General features: G+C 38.8%; 1 protein-coding gene across 2 annotated transcripts in view; it reads left to right on the top strand.

Annotated features, from left to right (window-relative positions):
• Window positions 1–20,767, top strand: part of LOC106091617 (uncharacterized) — a 499,339-nt gene that overhangs the window by 434,467 nt on the left and 44,105 nt on the right. For both annotated transcript variants that reach the window (XM_059364400.1, XM_059364401.1), the window contains exon 4: window positions 15,859–16,073. In XM_059364400.1, the coding sequence (XP_059220383.1) occupies window positions 15,859–16,073 (215 nt within the window). The remainder of the gene's footprint in view (window positions 1–15,858; window positions 16,074–20,767) is intronic.

The raw sequence follows: 20,767 nt of genomic DNA, 5'->3' as shown, positions 1-20,767 counted from the left end.
TAATATTGACAGACAGATGCTACCTTCGATTAAGCAAGGCTACCTCTCGATTGACCAAAATTACACTATACATTTGTTTTGTTCTATTTTTTCGGCAGATTTGTTGTATTTTTTCGGTTATATCCCACAGTGCATTGTTCATTGTTTGGATGTCTAAATTAGCCAATGACGCTAATAAAGACATTTTTCTCACCTCTGCTGAACGTTTCTACAATAGACTGTAACGAGAAGAAACATACAAAACTAAACTGCTTAAAAACAATCTATCAAACCGCGCCATGAATAGGGGTTGTCAAGTTATGTGGATAATTTATGATAGAAAGTAATCATTTTGGAAACTTGGCATGCTCGCCTGGTGTTAAATCCTGGCGAGAAAATCAGAAAAAAATACCAGCGATATGGCCTTACCAGATATGCCATTACTAATCCTGTTGAAATTTGTGAGGCATTCATCTATTCGGAACTTCTGTTAAGTTTTCGCTCCCCTCAATAATGCTGGTGACAGTTGTAAACTGAATAAATGTCACTCAGTGGCCTTTCGGATTTGCTTATAAAAAGCAGGTAATTTATCATTAAAGGCTCTATTTAACGGCATGTAGTTGTCTTATGACATGTCAAATTTAGCACATGTTGAGTTCTACATGTCGTGTGATATAAACGAAACTAACATATGAAAATCACTTTTCAAAAAATGTAACATGTAATTTCTTTCAATTAGAGCGTGCTCTATTCCTTCCGACAAAAACATAAACAGATCAGCTGTTTTTATTGTCAGTTGAATGAAAGCAACCCCTAATTAAATTGTTTTCACAATTTTATGATTTAACCAGCTTTCTCACAACTTTAACAATTATTACGCATAAAAAAAAAACAGATTTTGTTCAAATTTTTAGGTTATGTCATACGAAAATAACATACAGATGTGATAGCAGAAATGATAAATCGTATGTAAATTGACAATTTCGACAAAAATTTTCAATTACATGTGAATACAAAAAGTGGCATGTCATGTGACATGCCATGTAATATCGCCTTAAGCTAATAAGTTTGAATAGTTCGATCGCAGTATGTTCTATGTATTAAAACGCCATTTTGTTAGATACGAAAAGCAATTAGCTACCGGTACTCTAAAATTAGAAGTCAAAAATTTAATTCGTACCTTACAATAAACCCCTCATTCCCTTGTTTTCGTTATACGCTAATAAATTGGCGATGCAGGTTATATGTTTAAGACATTCGAAGATTAGTTCAATTTGCCTTTAGATTTAATGTTCATGTATTTGTCGTAGGTATTTGTTCTGCTGGATTTGCTATGCTTAATTATTGTTCTATGTTTGGTCTTCTGGTTAAACAATAGTCAGCATTTAGAAGTGAGTGTGTATTTATGTGTTAAAGCATGTGTTTTCTGGTGTGGTGGGCAAATAAACAATTGCACCTATAGTACAACTGGAATGTTATCGATGGTACTATCGTTTAATTTTTGCGCCAATATCGATAGATCGTAACACTGTCGATTCTATCGGTAAAATTTAATTTTTTGTTGAGATGTACCCTTTTTTAATAAAAATTATTGGGTTAACTAAAAATTCCATAAACGTTATTATTTTTTTAATAAATAGCCTTAAAAATTAAGACAAAATAGCAAGAAGGCATGGTACCCGTCGATATTTCCAATTTAGTGGAATAGAAAACGGTCTCCATAGGTCTAGTACTGAAATGCTATGAAATTTTTGTTTGACTTCCTGCGCATCCAAGACACCTCAATTATTAGATTTAATCATGCTGAAATTTTGTGAGTGAACCACCCAAACCAGCATTTTCACTTTTTTTAACCCCTAATAGCTGTTGTCATTTTCCGATTTACTTTCTTAGTAATAACAAGTAAGAGCGTGCTGAGTTCGGCCGGACCGAATCTTATATATGGGTAAGAAGTAAAAGAGTGGTAAATTCAGTCGAAACTTATAACACCTTCACCATGGATAGCGATTGTCAAGTTTCTTGCCCAATACCTTTTTATAAGCATACTAAGCATAATGGATAAAAATTGCTATGCTATTGAAGCTATATTAGGTTAAAGACCGATTTGCTCCATACTAGTTTGGATGATAGAGAATACAGTAGAAGTCTTTGTGCAAAAATTAAGGGTATTCCCATAGGAGCTGAAATAGTAAAATCGGGAGATCGGTTCATATGGGAGCTATATCTGGCTATATCACCATGGATAGCGATTGTCAAGTTTCTTGCCCAATACTTTTTTATAAGCATACTAAGCATAATGGATAAAAATTGCTATGCTATTGGAGCTATATTAGGTTAAAGACCGATTTGCTCCATACTAGTTTGGATGATAGAGAATACAGTAGAAGTCTTTGTGCAAAAATTAAGGGTATTCCCATAGGAGCTGAAATAGTAAAATCGGGAGATCGGTTCATATGGGAGCTATATCTGGATTTAGACCATACTCGGCAAATAAATTGAAGGTCATAGAAAAAGTAATTTTCCAAAATATTCTTCACGCAAGTTGAAGTTCATAGGAATAATTGTTGTGCAAAATTTCAGCCAAACCAAACAAGAACTGCACGCTCTAGGTGCTCGGGAAATGCAATCAGGAAATTGGTTTTTTTTCAGGTTTTAAACCGATTCAGACCATACTGGGCACATATATTGGAGGTCATAGATGAAGTCATTGTCCAAAATGTTAGCCTAATCGGATAAAAATTGCGCCCTCTAGAGGCTCAATACTTATAATCAGAAGATATGTTTATATGGGAGCTATATCAGGTTTTTGACCGATTCGGACCAGACTTAACACATCTGTTGTAGAAAATGTTATATTTGTGCAAAAATTCAAGCACCTAGCTTAACTCTTTCAAAAGTTAGCGTTCATTCGACGAACATGGCTAAATAGAAAAAAAATGTCAAACCGATCAAGAATATATATTTTTTTTGGTCTCGGATCATTTCTTCGATAAGTTAAATACGGATTGGCCATGGATCGCATTTGTATTTGTCTATGCGCGGTATCTCTTTTTAGGCAAACAAAGAATATTGAATAAGAACTGTTATGGTATTGGAGACAGTTATAGTCCGATTCGGACCATAAATGAATGCTGAACATTGTAGAAGTCATTGTGTACTATTTCAGTTCCTTCGGAAAAGAATTGCGCCTTGTAGGGGCTCAAGAAGCAAAATCGGAAAATCGGTTTATATTGGAGCTGTATCAAGCTATTGATCGATTCAGAACATATAAGACACGTATGTTGAAGGTCATAAGAGAAGCCGTTGTACAAAATTTCTTCCATATCGCATGAGAATTGCGCCATCTACACGCTCAAGAAGTCAAGATCCCAGATCGGTTTATATGGCAGCTATATCAGGTTATGTACCGATTTGCGCCTTAGTTGACACTGTTATTGGAAGTCACAACAAATTTCAGCCAAATCGGATGAGAATTGGACGTTCTATTGGCTCAAGAAGTCAAGATCCAAGATCGGTTTATATGACAGCTATACCAGATTATGAACCGATTTAAGTCGTACTTATCACAGTTTTTGGAAGTGATACCAAAACACAACGTGCAAAATTTAAATCAAATCAGACGAGAATTGCGCCTTCTAGAGGCGCAAGAAGTCAAGACCCATAATCGGTTTATATAGCAGCTATATCAAAACATGGACCGATTTGGCCCATTTGCTATCCCAACCGACCTACACTTATAAAAAGTATATTTGCAAAATTTATTTGCGGCTAGCTTTACTACTTCAAAAGCTAGAGTGCTTTCGACAGACAGACGGACGGGTGGACAGACAGACGGACGGGCAGACAGACGGACGGGCATGGCCAGATGGACTTAAAATGACATGACGATCAAGTATATATATACTTTATGGGGTTTCAGACGCATATTTCGAGGTGTTACAAACAGAATGATGAAATTAGTATACCCTTATCCTACGGTAGACGGTATAATAATCATGTGAGCTGACCTAACAACACACTGTAGAACAGTTTCTGAGTCATGGCATTAGGTCTGGGGAATTGAAACTTTAGGTGATAGTATTAGCTCAGTAGCGTTAAACCCAAAATGGGTTTAGAGTTCTCAGACGAAAAATTTTTAATATAACCGAAGAAGATGTCAACCCCTCAAATATACTTCGAGTATATCTAAATGGCTGTCGTTAAGGTATTGAAGTATGTAGTGGGTATTCAAAGCTCGGTTCTGTCGAATCTCTGTCGGAATCAGGAGATTACTCAGCGGTTGTTGCTGAACACTTATCTGAGGAACTATTGAACACATCTCTGAATTCTGGAGGTTTGAAGGAGACTGAAAGTCCCCCTGGCACGATCAGAACAGGAAGGGAAGGCGTCGAAACTGGACCGACAAGCCCTGTGTGGGTGCGTCATCCGGTGGGATGGGGCTCAAGGTGTGCGCCACAGGGGAAGGTCAGAATTCAAAAGGTACTTCGACAACAACAGCCAGTTAAGCATCTAAGGAGAAATCGTCCACACCGCAAGTGACCAGTGTCCTGAGGAAAAGCTTTCTCACCTGCCCCTGGATTCGTACGGAAGCTTATCATGACAAGTTCTCACGAATCTTGTGAGGATGAACTCCTGGTGGAGTCAGAAAACGAGGCTAACACGACAGTGGTGGAAGTTCTGAATCTTGACTATGGTCCGGTTTCTACAGATAAATCTCCACCATTGTAAGGCCGCTTCGGCGGCACTAAAGGTCCTCCTGATGGCTGGGAATTTGACGTGGTTCTTATCCAGGAACCATGGGTGTGGGGAGGAATGGTACGTGGACTAAGAATTCCGGGATTTAAACTTCTCAAGGGTACGAGGAATGGGAAACACAGAGCTTGTATTCTTGCAAAGGGTGGTCTAAATGTTTTTCTTTTTTCGTCGCTAAGCACTGAAGATGCAGTAGTAGCCAGCTTTGAAGTAAATTAGTCTCATTACTGGCTAGCTTCCCTATATATGGCACACGATTCAGAGATGCCACCTTCATGCCTTAACTTGCTGGTTAAGTCGCTTCTGCAGGGGAAAATAGCCTCATTTTAGGAAGTGATGCTAATGCACATAATCAGATATGGGGAAGTTCGGATATAAATGAAAGGGGTGAGCTGTTTATCGAATATATTATAAGTTGCAATCTGGCAATATGTAATAAAAGTACGACCTTTCTTACAAGAAACAAGCAGGAGGTACTAGATGTTACCTTTGTAAGGGAACATCTAAGCGGAAGGATATGCGACTGGGAAGTGTTGGATGACCACAACTTCTGATCATCGGTATATTAGATTCAGCCTTGGGAAAAAAACTGCAAAAGTGGTTCCTCGGCTAAACGGAGGAATGGCGGATGGGATAGATTTCGGCACACATTTTGAACGATTATCCCTTGTAACTCTGAAAAGGGAGTGGAAACTGCGGATGATATAGAAATAATGGTCAAGCGGATAAAGAAGGCCCTGAATGACTCGCTAGACTCAACATGACCTGGTGCCAAGCCAAGTACCAAACATCGACTGCTATGGTGGACCAAGAACTGGTTGTCAAAGGAAGGACAGCAGAAATTTCTTCAACAGAGCAAAAGCCATAAGGGTTCGACACGATTGAAACGTCTGTAAGGGTGATCTTAGAAAATACAAGCGTAAGCTGAGAAAGGGTCAGAACAAATCCTGGGTGGAATTCCGTAGCTCTGTGGAAGAACTAAGGCAGATCCTATCCTCCAAACCTATTACGGTTGGATTTATTCAGAAGTCTTATAATGAATGGACAATGTCTAGTGAGGAAACACTATAAATACTAGTAGACATACATTTCCCGGGAAACTCTACAACGAGCAACGTGGCTCTAGGAAGGTTTTTCACTGGTATGCATTCGTCGGTGGTTATTGGGGAAATTGTGTCTGAGCCGAAAATGCTTTGGGCGATAAAAAGTTTCGACTCCTTTAATTCGTTAGTCTGCTTATGTATATCTGCATGTCGTATATACCTGTGGGATGGAGGGAAACATTGGGCATTTTCATTCCAAAAGCAGGAAAACCGTCATACCATACGAAAGCGAAAGAATTTCGCCCTCTGTCATTATTTATCCTGAAGACTCTTGGGAGGTTGATAGAAACATATATTAGTAATAAGATTCCTGGAGATCGTCCGTATCGGCAACAGCATGCATATAGTAATGGTAAATCCACTGAAACAGACCTTCACGAACTAGTCGGCTACATAGAGGGTTCTCTGGCTGTCAAGGAATATCAATCGTAGCATTTCTTGACATTTAACGTGCTCTCGATAATGTAAAACGGACATAAAACATGAAGGAGTTGGAGTGTCTAGGCATCAACTCTTCCGTAAGAAAGTTTATTAAAAACTTACTTACTAAAAAACGCATTACGACAGGCTTGGGATCTGAAAAGATAGGTCGAACGTGGAACACCTAAAATAGATGTACTGTCTCCTCTTCTTTGGAATATAGACATTAACAATATATTATTGTCTCTGGAAGAAAAAGGTGTTAAAGTGGTCGCGTATGCTGTTGAGGTGGCAATTGCGGTTAGGTTAAAGTTTCCCAGCACTCTTAGAGATATACTTCAGGAAGCTCTACGTGCAACAGCTAAGTGGCCTACCGAAAGTGGTCTACGCGTAAATCCGTGCAAGGCTGAAGTAGTTTTTTCCGCAGATGATACAAGTTACCTACAGTGGCACTTATCTTACCCAACCACTGCAGTGTGTATCAAACGGAGATTCTTGCAATCAAAGAAGTGCTGCAATGGGTAAGAAAAACTGTCCTCGCAGTCGCAGATCTCTCAACGAGATGGCTGAACAGTTCAATATTCACCTGTTCTGGGTGCGGGGCCACAGAGATATCGCAGGGATTTGTAAAGCCGACGAGCTTGCGAGACTAGAAACTACCTTACACATGCTAGGGGAACCGGAATCTGTGGGTATGCCTCTGGCGACATGTAAGCTAAGTCTTCAGGATCACGGCTGAAGGGGGCTGTGAGCATTCCAAAATTATGTGGCCTAATGTAGGCTTGAAGAGGTCTACCGCTTTGCTGTCACTGGCTATAACAGAAGTCCTAGTCATTGTGTCAGTCATGACAGGTCACTGTCAAATTGGAAAACATGCTGACAGACAGAATGTTCGAATAAAAATTGCGCCCTTAAGGGGCTCAAGAAGTAAAAAAGGGAGATCGGTTTATATTGGAGATGTATCAGGCTATAGACAGATTCACACCATAATTGACACGTATGTTGAAGTTCATGGGAGAAGTCGTTGTACAAACTATACTAATTTCGTCATTCTGTTTGTAACTACTCGAAATATTCGTCTGAGACCCCATAAAGTATATATATTCTTGATCGTCGCGGCATTTTATGTCGATCTAGCCATGTCCGTCCGTCCGTCTGTCAGTCGAAAGCACGCTAACTTCCGAAGGAGTAAAGCTAGCCGCTTGAAATTTTGCACAAATACTTCTAGTTAGTGTAGGTCGGTTGGTATTGTAAATGGGCCATATCGGTCCATGTTTTGATATAGCTGCCATAAAACCCGATCTTGGGTCTTGACTTCTTGAGCCTCTAGAGGGCACAATTCTTATCCGATTTGAATGAATTTTTGCACGAAGTATTTCGTTATGATATCCAACAACTGTGCCAAGTATGGTTCAAATCGGTTCATAACCTGATATAGCTGTCTTATAAACAGATCTGGGGATTTGACTTCTTGAGCCTCTAGATGGCCCAATTCCTAGCCGATTTGGCTGAAATGACGTATTTTATTCTTACTTTCAACAACCGTGTCAAATAAGGTTCAAATCGGTTCATAACCTGATATAGCTGCCTTATAAACCCATCTGGGATCTTGACTTTTTGACCCCTAGAGGTCGCAATTATTATCCGATATGCCTGAAATTTTGTACGACGAATCCTCTCATGACCATCAACAAACGTGTTTATTATGGTCTGAATCGGTCTATAGCCCGATACAGCTCGCAAATAAATCGTTCTCTCTATTTTACTTCTTGAGCCCGCAATGGGCGCAATTCTTATTCGAATTGGCTGAAATTTACACAGGTCTCCAACATATAATTTAATTGTGGTCCGAACCGGACCATATCTTGATTTCGCTCTAATAGCGAAGCAAATCTTTTCTTATGTACTTTTTTGCCTAAGAAGAGATGCCGGGAAAAGAACTCGACAAATGCGATCCATGGTGGAGGGTATATAAGATTCGGCTCGGCCGAACTTAGCACGCTTTTACTTATTTTTATTAAATTTTTTCTGAATTCAAAATTAAAGTTCTATATATAAAAGTTCTTTAAAATATTCACTAAAGACATATTTTGGCTATGCTCTTGGACCCCTCGGCAATATTTTTTTAAACAAAATGCCAAGAAAAATTTTCTGTTGGTGAAATTGCAATGAAACTTTTTCGGTTCCAATTCCTTCTTAATTTTCTCCACAAATTAGCAAATTTTAGGACGTATGAACATGTGAGCACATGTGAGCACATTGAGCAATAACTGAATACAATTTCAACTCAACATCATTTCCATCAAAAAGGATTTTCAGGTGATTTTAACTAAGTTTGCAGGAGTATTTCAGCAAATCACACACAGTATTGATCACAGTAATATTTTAAAATGTTTTTTTTTTTTTTTGAAATATGTTTAAAAATTATATTTGCTTAATGTTTCTATTGTTTGCGTAGGATTTTGATTAGAATAACAAGAATGTAAAACCGGTTGTCTAAGTCGGTACAATATCCTTTTGAAATAATTACACAATTTTGAGATTAAATTAAAAAAGTGCAAAATAAAATATTAAAAAAAAACAACATTTTGGCAAGATGTATCAATAAATGCGCTTGCTGTGTCTCTTAAAGTTAAAATCAGGCGATATATATATATATATATATATATATATATATATATATGAGCTATATCTAAATCTGAACCGACTTCTATGAAATTTACCATTAATATTGAGAGTCAAGAGAAAATCCCACCTGCTAAATTTCGAGAAAATCGGTTAACAAAAGACAATTTTATTGCAATATTACTGCAAATTGGACGTACATATATATGGAAGCTATATCCAAATCTGGATCGATTTTTTCCAATTTCAATAGGCTTCGTCTCTAGGCTGAAAAACATGCCGATACCAAATTTGAAGACGATCGGATGAAAATTGCGACCTGTAGTTTGTACACACATTAACATGGACAGACGGACATAGCTAAATCGAATCAGAAAGTGATTCTGAGTCGATCGGTATACTTATCAATGGGTATATCTCTCTTCCTTTTGGGCTTTACAAACAAATGCACTAAGTTGTAATACCCTGTACCACAGTAGTGGTGTAGGCTATAAATATCAAGAAAGTACTGAAGCTTGTTCGCCAAAACTATCACAATAACTATCGCAAAAACAAGCAGATTTTAAAGGCTTTGAAAGATTAGGATCGGCCTGAAAATAGTGTGATGGCAAGCCGTACAAAACTTAGCACTGACTTTAACCACATGTCACCGCCGATGGGCCAATTGCTGCAACCAGTAGCGACGACAATTTTGAAATAAAAAATTTGAGGTATCTTTACCAATTTCACAGTAACATAAAAATTTTTGCAATTTTGCAATTTTCCATTTTGAAAGAATGTTGGGTGGCTCCCCCCAAATAAAATTCCGGCTACGTCCCTGATGGGAGCTATATCAGGATTTCGATCATACTGGCAAAGAAATTGGAGGTCATAGAAGAAGTAATTTTGCAAAATATTTGTCACGCAAGTTGAAGTTCATAGGAATAATCGTTGTGCAAAATTTCAGCCAAACCAGACAAGAACTGCACCCTCTAGGTGCTCGGGAAATACAATCAGGAGATCGGTTTTTATGAAATCTTTTTCAGGTTTTAGACTAATTCAGACCATACTGGGCACGTATATTGGAGGTCATATATGAAGTCATTGTCCAAAATTTTAGCCAGATCGGATAAGAATTGCGCCCTCTAGAGGCTCAAGACCAATAATCAGAAGATATGTTAATATGGGAGCTTTTTCAGGATTTTTGACCAATTCGGACCACACTTAACACATCTGTTGTAGAAAATGTTATGTATTTGTGCAAAATTTCAAGCACCTAGCTTTGCTCTTTCGAAAGTTAGCGTTCATTCGACGAACATAGCTAAATAGACTGAGAATGTCAGTAATATATATACTTTGTTGGATCTCGGATCATTGCATCGATAAGTTACATACGGATTGGCGATATTAGTATATCTCCGTCCTATGTTGGAGGGTATAACAAGACATTATATACCAAAATTGGTTCGAATTGGTTGAAAATGTAAGGCATTTCTCAACCAATTTTCAATTTTTTTTACCGGTTTGAAAAGCTGACAAAATATCTCAACAACAAATAGAGATATTAAACACAAAAAAGCATGTGTTTTATAGGGCTTGAGAAGCATTTTCCAACGAATTAAGAAATTTCGAAAAATGACCCATAAAATGAGCATTTCACTGAAAAACAAAAATTGACTTGATGAAAAAGCCCAATAATAGATCCGGACTTTCTAGGACCCTGAAATTTTGAAGATTGTCTAATAAACACCTCCGCTCTATACATTTCAAATTTCATATGTAAATATATCTGAAATCATTAAAAATGGCAGACTGTTTTCCACTTCTTTAGTTCTTCCGTATGCGTGTTTTGTCAAGAATGAGTAGGAAAAAAAGCCGAGTTGTCCACATTGGGTAGGCATTTTTGCCCATATTTTTAAATATTTCATATATAAAGGGTGATTTTTTTGAGGTTTGGATTTTCATGCATTAGTATTTGACAGATCACGTGGGATTTCAGACATGGTATCAAAGAGAAAGATGCTCAGTATGCTTTGACATTTCATCATGAATAGACTTACTAACGAGCAACGCTTGCAAATCATTGAATTTTATTACCAAAATCAGTGTTCGGTTCGAAATGTGTTCAAATTTTGACAAATTTTGTTCAGCGATGAGGCTCATTTCTGGTTGAATGGCTACGTAAATAAGCAAAATTGCCGCATTTGGAGTGAAGAGCAACCAGAAGCCGTTCAAGAACTGCCCATGCATCCCGAAAAATGCACTGTTTGGTGTGGTTTGTACGCTGGTGGAATCATTGGACCGTATTTTTTCAAAGATGCTGTTGGACACAACGTTACGGTGAATGAACACATTTCGAACCGAACACTGATTTTGGTAATAAAATTCAATGATTTGCAAGCGTTGCTCGTTAGTAAGTCTATTCATGATGAAATGTCAAAGCATACTGAGCATCTTTCTCTTTGACACCATGTCTGAAATCCCACGTGATCTGTCAAATACTAATGCATGAAAATCCTAACCTCAAAAAAATCACCCTTTAAAATATATATTTTTGGTATAAGTTGAGGACTTGCTTTACAAAAACATGTCCAAGATGAAATCAAAATACTAAAGTGTACAGATTTTTGAAAACCTAACCTCAAAAAAATCACCCTTTAAAATATATATTTTTGGTATAAGTTGAGGACTTGCTTTACAAAAACATGTCCAAGATGAAATCAAAATACTAAAGTGTACAGATTTTTGAAAACCAAAATTCCCATCGAGATTATCATAAAGCCAAAACCAATGAAGATATCCTTCTGGTTTGTCAGTATTTTGAAGACGAATATCTTCTCAAAAAAGTGCAAGTAAATTTTTTGACGAAAATACTTAAAATGCCCATACTTGGTAAAGATGTCTGCAAAATGGAAATTTTTCACAAAAAAAAAAAAAAATGGCCGTAGACACCTCAATCCTTGGATGGGGCAAAACATTTTTTGCACATATATTGGTACAACCTGGGGTAACAAAAATATGTTATCAAATTTGGGGTTTTAGCTTTGCGTTTTGAGAACTCGATGGGTTTTTTCAGTTTTTTAATAAAAAATGTTGAGTTTGTGTAAAGTTTAAGCTCATGAATAGGGGCCTCCTTTTTATAGCCGAGTCCGAACGGCGTGCCGCAGTGCGACACCTCTTCAGAAATAAGTTTTTACATGGCATAGTACCTCTTAAATGTTGCCAGCATTATGAGGGGAGAACCACTACTGCAAAAAAAAATTGTATTGATGGTCTCGCCTCGATTCAAACTCGGGCGTTCATCGTCAATATAACAAATGCACTAAGTTATAATACCCTGTACTACAGTAGTGGTGTAAATGCAAATTTACCCATGAACATTCTGTTTTATTAAGGAACAGGGGCAAACTTCTAACATATCAAAGAGTGCTGTCCGATTCAAGTTTAAGCTTAATGAAAATGATAGTGGGTATAATAAATTATGTAGGGTATAATCAGTTAATGCATAACCATATAGTGAAAAGTTTTTGTTAAAGAAATTATGCCATTAAAGCAATATTAAAATTTGTTTAACGGAAATGCTGACTGGCATAAATCCGCGCTTTAATTTTTTCCATCACTGTATATAATGCGATAAACAATTGCAATGACAATAAGAATAACAATAATGCTCTTGTAACACTGTGAAACAACGAAACGATCGGTACAACGACGAAAATTCTACGGATAGTGAGAAGGCGAGGGAATTACTAAAATATATTTAATTTTTAAGTTCAGAAAGAAATAAGTTTAAGTTGACATATCTTGTTCAAACTCCACCTACGATATATTTTTTACTTTCGAAAAGAAGAAGAACAAGTAAGAGTGTGCTAATTACGGCCGGGCCGAATCTTATATATCCTCCACCATGAATCGCATTTGTCGAGTTCTTTGCGCAGTATCTCTTTTTATGCAAACAAAGAATAATGATTAAGGACTGTTATCCTATTGGAGCTATATCAAGTTATAGTCCGATTCGGACCATAAATTAAATGCTGAACATTGTAGTCATTGTGTAATATTTCAGTCCATTCGGATAAGAATTGGGCCTTGTAGGGGCTTAAGAAGCAAAATGGGGAGATCGGTTTATATAAGAGCTGTATCAAGCTATAGATCGATTAAGACCATATTGCACACGTATATTGAAGGCCATGGGAGAAGCCGTTGTACAAAATTAGTGCTAAATCGGATGGGAATTTCTCTCTCCAGAGGGTCAAGAAGTCAAAATGCCAGATCGGTTTATATGGCGGCTATATAAGTTATTTACCGATTTGCGCCGTACTTAGCACAGTTGTTGGAAGTCATACCAAAACACCTCGTGCAAAATTTCAGCCAAATCGGATGAGAATTGCGCCCTCCAGCGGATCAAGAAGTCAAGATCCAAGATCGGTTTGTATGGCATCTATACAAGGTTATAAAACGATTTGAATCATACTGAGCACAGCTGTTGGAAGTCATACCAAAATACCGCGTGCAAAATTACAGCCAAATCGGATAAGAATTGCGCCTTCTTAAAGCTGAAGCAGTCAAGACCCAAGATCGGCTTATATGGCAGCTATAACAGGTTATGAACCGATTTGAACCATACTTGGCACAGTTGTTGGAAGTGATACCAAAACACGACATGCAATATTTCAGTCGAATCGGAAGAGAATTGCACCCTCTAGAGGCTCAAGAAGTCAAGACCCAAGATCGGTTTATATGACAGCTATATCAAAACATGGATGAATTTGGCGGACATACATTGCTAGATCGATTTAAAATGTCATGACGATCACGAATATATATACTTTATGGTATCTTAGACGCATATTTCGAGTTGTTACAAACATAATGACGAAATTAATATGCCCCCATCCTATGGTGGAGGGTGTAAAAAGTTAAGGTATTTAAGCAATTTATTTAATAAAGACTAGTTAATGAAACAACTTTTTTCGACCCAAAATACAAAAAATCCACTTTTTTTGAAAAATGCATATTTCGAGTTGTTACAAACATAATGACGAAATTAATATACCCCCATCCTATGGTGGAGGGTGTAAAAAGTTAAGGTTTTTAAGCAATTTATTTAATAAAGACTAGTTAATGAAACAACTTTTTTCGACCCGAAATACAAAAAATCCACTTTTTTAGAAAAATGCATCAAATCATTATTTGAGTCGATAGTACGGTTCATATAATTTCATGTTTGAAGATTATTTCATACAAATGTTGACCGTGACTGCACCTCAAATGGTCCATCCGCTTAGTCCAAATTTGGCATACTCTTTCCAACATTTCGGCCGGTATCTCACGAATAAATGAGTCAAATGAAGCGGGTTTGTCTGCATAGGCATGAGTTTTAACATAGCCCCACAAAAAATAATCTGAAAGCGTTAAATCACACGATCTAGTCAGCCATTGACCGGTCCCTAACGCGAAATAAAATGTTCACCGAACTCGCCTCTCAATAAGTCCTATGTCACGCCTGCTGTGTGGCATGTGTCACCGTCTTGTTGAAACTACATGTCATGCAACTCAAGCTCTTGCATTTTGGGCAAAAAAAAGTTGGATATCATCTCACGGTAGCGCTCACCATTCACTGTTATGTTACGATTCGCATCATCTTTTATACAATACAAGTGTATATAAAATACAAGTTTATATAAAGATTACAAAAATATGAATCTACAAATTAACGTCTCAGAAAATGCAGAATTTTTTGCCTGGCCTGAGCCACACAACTCATATTTCATGTTGTTACAGAAATATGAGATCCATGGCAAGTCGTTGCCTTGAATATTCAGAAGAATTTTCGATTAAGGCCAAACTCTTAGTTATTTATACAATGTTTCATAATATGGACACTTTCGACATAACAGCATTAATCACTTAAAATTCAGATCCATTCATAGGCAAATTTAATTCCATTTCTGTGAAATGTGTTTGAAATAGTAAACCGCCACATCAATACAATGTTGTATCCATTTTCGGCATGGCCTCTCCAATACGTGCTGAGTGTTGTTTTTAAGTGCGCCTAAAATCATGCTTTACGAAATTTGGGATGACTAAATTGTTCTAAATCTATTTGATGTTGTTGCCAGCCAATTTAAAATTCAGCATCCTTAATGGATTTTAAAATTCCAGAAATACAACACCACTGGTCATGGCTATCGGTATATGTATGTATGACTTTGCGTGTGTGGGTGTTTTTGTCAATGCTTCCAATATTCTATAGGATGGATAATTTTAAACCCAAATTTCCAGTTTCCGCTTTCACCAATGCCATTCCATTTAATGTCTTTGCAGAACACTTAAGTGAATTAAATATCCCTTTGTCGTTGTTGTTAAAAAGACAAACGCATTAAATTCTTTATTTTTGTCCTCATTTTTAAGCCATAAAATCTTGGGGGATTAACAAAAAATCAATAACTTTTCAATGAGTGGCAAAAGGGACCAAAAAGCAACGTCAACCAACGACAGCAACAACATTTATTGACTCTTTACACCATATGTTGAGTCTTTGGCGATTAACACCTCATTCCGTTTGCTGAGTGCTTTTTTGTTGGAAGGGACAGCCTGATGAGGCGCGAAGGTGGGAGGTAGGAACTTGAGGCCAAATGCTGATGTGTTTGATGCTGTTGCCTTGACTGTGGTCTCGCACTCAGCTAGGCAGGCTTCAATGGGCTGACAGTTTGGTGATAATATTTTTCCTGTTCCCAGGGATGCTGCCATATCATTGATGATGCTGCCGTGTAGTTGATGCTGATGTTGTTATTGTTGTTGTTGCTGTTGACATTAATGGTGTTGTCTCTGTCTCTGTCGATGTCTATGTCCTCGTAATATTTTATCATTAATTCTTAAAATCATTGTATCTTAGCTTGCAGTATGTACTTTCTTTGCAGGCACTCAATGAATATGTTTTAAAACTGAAATTTAACTGAGTCCTTTTTTTCGGTTTGTTTTCTCATTTTTACCCTAGATTTCATATTGGCTTTGCGTAATGTCAGCGTAACCATACCGTTGGCCGTTAAACGCGGTGATAATGCGATTTTAATCTGTAATTACGACATTGAAAATGACACTTTGTACACGGTTAAATGGTATCGTGGACGTCGGGAATTTTATCGCTACACGCCAAAGGAGAATCCGGCATGGAAAATATTCCCATCAGCAGCCAATGGCCTATCGGTGGATGTAAGTATAACAAACATAACACTACTACCAAAATGAACGGACAAGGACAATTTACCTCATTCTCTATAAATCTACACCCACATTCAGTTTACGAGACATAACAGAAACATTTTAGCCGACCAACGAAGCAAAACATCAGCCTAAAGCTTTTTATACCAACATGCTAGCTTAAAGGAACCAGATACAGTGGGGACATTTAAGTTCTTATTGAACAGAAGTCTGATTTAAAAATATGCTGATAGACTAAAGACTGAAACTCACGGAAACTGTAGAACATTGCCTGCTTGCATATCCTGCACTTGCAAGCAGAAAAAGTCTGTTTCTTATTTCAAACTGGCTGGTTCAACGGAAGGAAACCAACTTCTTCTCTATGGGAAAGTGATAATATTCTGTCTTCGACTATTTACAATTGCCATAAATTTTAGTTTAAGCCCCTATTTCTACATAACTCCTAATTTTGTTCTTGAGATTGGTAAATCTATTTCTTTTTATTATTTTGTTCAATATAAAATAATATAAAACATAACAACTTCTAAATCCAATCATGTGAGACCGTGATTGAACTAAAATTATTCGCGCGTGAGTGAGTGAAGTCATGCTCACGACACCTATCATGACTCACGAAAAAATTGCGACTGAAGCTTAAACACATAACGAAAAACTTCATTTTTTGCATGTTCTCCAATCATACGGTATTTTAATGTACGATACAAAAAAATGAAAAAGAGCAAATAAGTGGTTATGCATGGCTGATACATTTTATACACTACTATTCGTACGTTCAAATGTTGTATGATTTGAGACGCTTCATGCAAAAATATTTGTTTAACCGTGACTCGTGAGTTTTCGAGAGTGATGATTGTCTCTTGAGTCCTGATTTTTTCGTTAGTGTTTTGTGAGTAGTGTTTGTGCAAAAATGTTTGTCTCGTGAGCGCGCGTGAACATGAGCCGAGATAAAAAGGTTATGTGTGAGTAACATTTTCACATTTTTCCCGCACATTTCTAGTTTGTTTACCCTGCAACCATAAAGGCCAAAACAGAATTATAGCGTTGAGTTTTGTACTACAATTTTGCTTAGAATGGCCCTTCAAAGTAACCCAAGGTGCATTCTGTAATATATGTAGTACGTTAAATACAAACATTTTAAAATGACCACGTTTCGCTTTTGCAATTTTTTTTTTGCTTGGTTAGTTGACATTAAGTGCCAGTAAAGTAGAAGAAAAACGGCAGAAGCGGCAAACAAAAACTTCAGCAACAGCCACATCGTAACGTTGCGATAACAAGAACATGGTTGGTGACACTGGCTGCTTGTCGATGATGCCCGTTTGCCAGTCAGCCGGTTTACCAACAACTGTTGCTGCAAAGAGGGGGTAGCACATAATGTGAATTGATTTTTTATGGTTAAAAGGGGAATTAAGCAGAAGACGATGTACAAAATACAGGCCATGAAAGGACACAACAGGACAAGCAGAAAAACCAACCAAAAAAACACCACACATCTACAAACCATGGAATGGCGAGCGTAAGGATAAATATTGATTAAATGTGATAACACTCTACGATAATGAAAGTAAACAAAATGACAATTAATTTTTAAGCCTAAAAGTATACTTTAAATTTGTTGCTGAGTCAGTAGCAACATTAAAGTCAACAATCATCGCCGATAACTTTGCAACATAACCAGAGTGAAAATTAAAGTGAATGGTCAATGTGGGCAAATGGATAGAGATGGTAACAAGCCAAAGATAATAAGTTATTTTGGCTTTACGAATGGACACCAATATTATTTAAAAATTAAAAAAAAACCGTTGTGATTGCTTTTAAACTTGATGGCCAAACAGTATTTGAATTGTTGACTTCAAAATAATATCGCAAACAAATTAACTTTGCATTATTTTTTTTTTTTTAAGTAAAATAAAACAAGGATTAACGTTCTGCCCAACCAGGAAAAAATTAAAGCGTTTAGGAACTGAAAAAGGATAATCGAGGGATCGGTTTATATGGGAGCTAAATCCGGTTAAAGACCGATTTGCACCGTACTTGGCACAGTTGTTGGAAGCCGTAACAGAGCACTACATGCAAAATTTTTGCCTAATTGGACAAAAATTGTGGTTTCCAAGGGATCCAGTCGTGAAATCAAAGGATCAGGTTGTATGGTTGTTGTTGTAGCAGTTTATTGTGTTCCATCTTTCGTCTGCTTGATTCTGTTGAGTGTCGAGACCCAGGAACTCTGCGACTAAGATGGGGTGCGTCCACAGGGATCTGGGTCTGAGTTGAGTGGGTCTGACCGGGCAGTTAAACAGGTGACGTGTATCGTGCGGTCCCTGGTTACAATCGGGACATACATCTTGCACGTCGGCATCAATCCTAGCTCTGTGGGAATTGAGGCGGCTGCATCTGCCGGAATGTAATTGAGCCAGAACTACTCTGGTTTGCCGGGGGAGGTCGATTTCTTCGGGTGCAATGGGTGGCGGTCGTTCTCCAAGGACTACATTCACCCGGTAGCCAATTAACGCGTCTGCTACCGTGTCTGCATGAATGTTGTTCAGACCCGCTTGATATGCCGCTTGATCTAGAGGTTTTCTTTTGTAGCGCTGAACCTCACGCTTTAGATCGTGTAGATCTACCTTAAGGCTTCTGGGCGGTGGATATCTATCCAAAAGATGGTGGTTTGGATGGTTTCTGCGATAACAGCCCAAAACGTATTGCTTGGACAGCAGGTAGTTATGTCTTCGCACTGGTAGGATCTTTGTCTCCTGATGGAGGTGGTCCACATGAGAACTGAGGAGACAGCCCGTCGCAGTTCGGAGGGCGGCATTCTGACAGATCTGAATATTATTCCACTGCGTGTCACATAGTTGACGAGACGAGTATTTGTAGTGAACAGTGTGGCTGAAGATTTGGTGGCGGATATCTTCAGATTTCTTGCAGCGAAATATGAGGCAAGCTCGTTGAGGTAGACGTTCAACCTATCGCAGATGTCATCAATGGGTGGGGGGCCTGATGCCATGATCGTACAATCGTCCGCATATGATACGATCTCTATGCCGTCTGGAGGGGGTGGAATGGAGGATAGGTAGAGGTTAAACTGTGCCGGAGATATCACCCCACCTTGGGGAACTCCCTGTTTCACTCTACGGTGTTTCGACTTCTTATCCCTAAATTCCACAAATGACTGGCGACCACACAGATAATTCGCGACCCATTGTTTCAGGCCTGGCTGGAGGAACGTGTTGGCGATATCCTCAAATACTTTGGCATGGCTGACCGTGTCGAATTCCTTCGATTGGTCCAGTGCCACGAGGACCGTCGTATCACATGGCCTGATCTGATTGACGCCACGGCAATTGTGTGCAATGATGGCATGCAAAGCTGTTGTTGTGCTGTGCTGTCTCCAAAATCCATGTTGATGCTCGGCGAATGGAAATTCTCCTACCAGGCTGGGGAGGAGTAATGCCTCAAGCGTCTTTGCCACTGGTGAGAGAAGGGATATCGGTCTGTACGATTCCCCCAAACTCGGGTCTTTTCCAGGCTTCAGTAGCGGGATCACTCTGCCCATTTTCCAGACATCGGGAACTATAATAGTGTTCAATGACAGTGGTAAGATACTCAACTCCAGGTGAATCCAGATTCTTCAACATCAATGTAGAGATTCCTTCGGGGCCAAACGCCTTAGAAGATTTGGCGCCACGGAAGACATTCGTAACTTCGCCCACGGTAAATTGTGATGGCTGTTCATTGGCTCGGAGACCACGAATACGGTGAATGGTTCTCCTCCTTGCCCTGTCTCTCTCGTTCGTTGACTACCCTGTTTATTTCCAGATTCAATTCGCTGATTCTGCGGTTAACGGGGTCCATAGCACGAATCCTATCACGCTCGTCTGCGAGTACCACTGCTTGCGCAGGAAATTGGGCCGCACTTGGGGTATTCGACCGGCTGGTATAAAGCGAGCGGCTGCTGCGTTAATGATGTCTCGGAATTTCCTCTCGGCGACAAGCACATCAGATGAGGGTGGTAGTTCACTGAAGCGGCGATTGGTATACTCTCTGAAGCCAGTCCAATCGGCCTTCTTATAATTGATAAACGTCCGGCGTTCAGAGGTTATGAAGTCGGGTGGTCGGTCGATGGTGAGAATTATGGGGAGGTGGTCTGACCCCAAAGAGATGACGGCTTGCCAGGATATGTCACTCAGGAGATCAGGGGATGCAATTGAGATGTCTGGCGAGCTGCTGCACCTCCTCGTAATCCTAGTGGGGGCATCCTTATTCACCGTGCAAAACGTGGAGCTATCAATCTGCTCTGCCACGCTGGTCGTTACCTAGGGGAGAATGCCATGACGTGTGATGCGCATTGAAATCTCCTAGAACCAGACGATTATGGCCAGATAGCAACCCACTTATGTCGGGGTTGTAAGCCTGGCCATGAATCGGGGCACAGCTACCAACCGGCGGTATAAACACGTTGTATAGCTCTTTCTCGGCAGTACCAGACCTGACTGCTATCCCCATGCATTCCATGTAGAGGTCACAAGAGCAGGCGACATAGGTCTATACTGCACGGAATGGTGTATTACGAAGGCTAATCCCCCACCTCCATTCCTTGAACGATCCTTACGTAGCACATTGTAACCGTGACAACTGTGCAAGCTGCAGGTGTTTGTCAGCTTTGTCTCCTGGATCGCTGCGACCAATAT

This window comes from Stomoxys calcitrans, chromosome 3, assembly GCF_963082655.1.
Source record: "Stomoxys calcitrans chromosome 3, idStoCalc2.1, whole genome shotgun sequence".
NCBI lineage: Eukaryota > Metazoa > Arthropoda > Insecta > Diptera > Muscidae > Stomoxys > Stomoxys calcitrans.
The sequence above is the reverse complement of the archived record's forward strand: the minus strand, read 5'-3'. Positions and strand labels throughout refer to the sequence as shown.